The sequence below is a fragment of the Nansenia antarctica genome (genome assembly GCF_963989245.1).
Source record: "Nansenia antarctica genome assembly, chromosome: 7".
Classification (NCBI taxonomy): domain Eukaryota; kingdom Metazoa; phylum Chordata; class Actinopteri; order Argentiniformes; family Microstomatidae; genus Nansenia; species Nansenia antarctica.
Window position 1 is genome coordinate 61,165,390 of NC_137677.1, and position 3,373 is coordinate 61,168,762.

The following is a 3,373-nucleotide window of genomic DNA, read 5'->3' on the forward strand; positions in this document are numbered from 1 at the left end:
TCTCTCGGTCCAGCAGTAGGAGGCGCTGTGGTGCTCGTCGTGGGAGTACATGCTGACTCCGTGTAACTGCTGGAGCATAGCCCTCCTGGACGCATAACCTCCTATAAACCCCCGCCCCCCCGCCGCAACAACAACAACAACAACAACAACAACATCATCATCCACATCCATACACCCCCCCCGCCACCACACACACACACACACACACACACACACACACACCTCAGTTGGCCCCCACACACCCAGCCAACGGACGGGACAAACACATGGCAATGCCAGAGAGAGAGAGAGAGAGAGAGAATACAGAAAGAGAGAGAGAGAGAGGGAAGGAAGAGGGATGAGAGAAGAGACAATCATTGAGCTGGGAGATCATGGTTATAGATTCAGATAGAGAGCGAGTTACAGGTAGAGACAGACAAGAGATAGAGAGATTAAAATATGAATTAAATAAAACAATATTTTCCAGCTAAAACAGGAGACTTGTGGTTAAGACTTTCCCCCCCACACACACACACCCGCCACCACCCCCTCATAGCTCAACCGTATTAGGTGACATCTCGACATTCTCCACCAAAAAAGAGGAGGGTAAGCATGTTTCTGCGGCAGGTCGTTAGGAAGGTGATCTGTCCGACAGGCCCAGGCAGAAGTAGCTGAGCACAGAGCACCGATGACACCACGAGCACCGAGAGGAAATATACTGGCTTTTGTTGTTGTCAGGAGCTGGCGAGAGTGTCAGCTTATTTATGCTGTGTGTGTCGCTTGGGTGTGTGTGTGTGTGTGTGTGTGTGTGTGTGTGTGTGTGTGTGTTGCTGGGGGTGTGTGACTGTATGACAGAACCCTACGGGGTGTTAGCTAATGAAAGTCACACACACACTGGCAGTCTGACAGGACACACAGAGCCAGGCAGGGATTTAGGAAGAGGGAGGGGGGGTACACACACACACACACGCACGTAGACACACACACACACACACGCACGTAGACACACGCACACTCACACTCACACTCAGTCATCGCAAGACAAGGACAGATGCCTTTGAGCTACGTTTGACACCTCAGACAACAAGAACCACACTACTCCTGTTGACATCACACGTCCAGTGTGATGCACAGTACACCTTCATAGGCGCTATTTTCTTTTTGGCTTTTCCCCCGTGGTTTTCACAGAACAACTAGGGAGAGAAAACGTGAAAATAAGTGGTTCGTTACATAATATTTTCTTTTTCTGTACCCGACAAAATTACCATTTAAAACCAACCCATTCTTATATTTATTGCTTAATCTAAACAGTTATTTGCTCACTTTATCTTACACATATTGCCCTATTGTGTGATTATTGTATTTGTATTCATAATTCCTTTGATATTAGCACTGTTGATAGAACGTTTGCAAAGTAAGCATTTCATTATACAGTTTACAACCTCTACCCTGTGCATATGCCCAATAAATGTTAACTTCGTTAACCTGTTTTTAAATAAAGCAACTGTATCTACATAACGTATTAACATCCCCCATCATCGTAGCTTCGCACCGACCTCTAATATGATCTACTGTACTGTTGTGACCATAAGGTGAAGAGGAGGTTGAGGGGTTAACGACCCCTCCTGCCCTGCTGCTTCCCTCTTCCCTAACAGTCCTTCCTCTGTGTCTGGGCTGGCACGGCACTGTCACTGTTGTTAATGTTAAACGTGTCCCCTGCCCTTTCCCTCTCCTCTGCTACGTGGCGAGGGGCCTCGCTGAGGCGCACTGTGGCGCACCGGGGTGTGGTGTCGTGCGGCGTCCCCTGCCGTGTGTGTTCCTCATTAGAGCAGAAGTCAGCTCCGTGCCACCGCCCGTTGACCTTTAATTATACCAGTGACCCCGCTGGCACGGGTTGCCACAGTAACCCGGGTGCCAGCGACAACGCTGTCTGTCGGGAGAGGCAGGAAGAGGGCACGCGAAGGGGAGATGCCAGGGAAACCGAGGAAGAGGAGGAGGGGAGAAGAGATGCACCCCTACATGGTTAAAGACTGTTAAGTAGTGGGAAAGGAGATGAACCCCTACATGTTACCATTCCTGTAGTTAGCCTAAACGCCTATCCAATGTATACCCCAAGTGAATTCCAAGCTGTTCTTGAACCATTTGGAGTAAATAATAATAATAATAATAATAATAATAATAATAATAACCTTTATTTGTATAGCACTTTTCCTGCAAACATTGCAGCTCAAAGTGCTCCAATCATTATATATTCCTAATTTAATTATTTAGTCATTTAAAGGCAGTGTTAAAAAGATGGGTTTTTAGTCTTGACTTGAACATAATATTTGCTGAGGTTGCATCCCTAATGTAAACTGGCAGTGCATTCCACAATTTGGGTGCATAAAATGAGAATGCAGCCTCACCAAATCTCTTCTTTTCTAGATGTGGTACACAGAGAAAACAAAAGGTCTTTCAGATATTCTGGTGCTGTGCCAGTAAAAGCTTTATAAACAAGCAGAAGGATCTTGAAATCTATTCTGAGCTTAACAGGAAGCCAGTGTAGAGTCTCTAAAATATGAATATATTTGGTTAAAACTCTTCGCTGCTGCATTTTGGACTAATTGCAGCTGGCCAATAGCTTTCTTCGGAAGACCGGAAGACAGGAGACCGTTACAATAGTCCAAACGGGCAATGTAAACAAACCGTTATTGTCGTAATGTTATCGATCGGTGGTCAACTACACTACTTCATTGGTGAGTTTTATCAAATTCGTCGATTTAGTGTGTTTGTTGGTGGTCTGACAGCAACATCAATTGTGTCTGCTGTTGTGATTGTATCTTGAGATGGATTATTTGGCTCGAAGCACAAGAATCATAGCTTTGAGAGGATGTAATGCATGACTACCTACGTAAACATAGGAACATAGGAACATAGGAAGCATGTACAGGGCAAGACAACATTTTGCACATGGTGCTAGGGCCCGCCCGCAGGCCGTCGGATACTTAACAGGCTACAGACTGTTAATAAGTGGTCCGATGGGAACACTGTTTATACCGTATTATCACTGTCTCCCTACGCTTGTGTTATGTCGTGTTAAGATCCACCTGTTGACTTTGGATGGGAGGCCCTGTATTCTCTCTGTATTCCTTTCTCTCAGTCTCTCTCTCTCTCTCTCTCTTTCTCTCTCTCTCTCTCTCTCTGTTGTGTCATCTGTCATACTGTTCTCTGAGGAAAGACTTTCCAGAGCCACATCAGCCATCTGTTTTTAAAGGGTTGACTCATCATTATCCCGCTCAGCCCTAATTTTTGCATTTGTATGACTGAAGCACTTCGCACAACTCAAAGCTTTTGTTAAATAACGACTCGGGGGGGAAAGTCTGCGACACATCCTCCTGTCGTTTAATCTCTTGTC

At 45.7% G+C, this 3,373-nt stretch overlaps 1 protein-coding gene across 1 annotated transcript in view; it reads right to left on the bottom strand.

The window, feature by feature from the left end:
• The window catches only part of stxbp5l (syntaxin binding protein 5L), a gene marked incomplete at both ends in the record, with an annotated part of 156,459 nt that overhangs the window by 8,030 nt on the left and 145,056 nt on the right, over positions 1–3,373 (bottom strand). The window contains one exon of the mRNA XM_080535581.1: positions 1–101. This exon is cut by the window's left edge and continues 1 nt beyond it. Coding sequence (XP_080391707.1) covers positions 1–101 — 101 coding nt within the window. The remainder of the gene's footprint in view (positions 102–3,373) is intronic.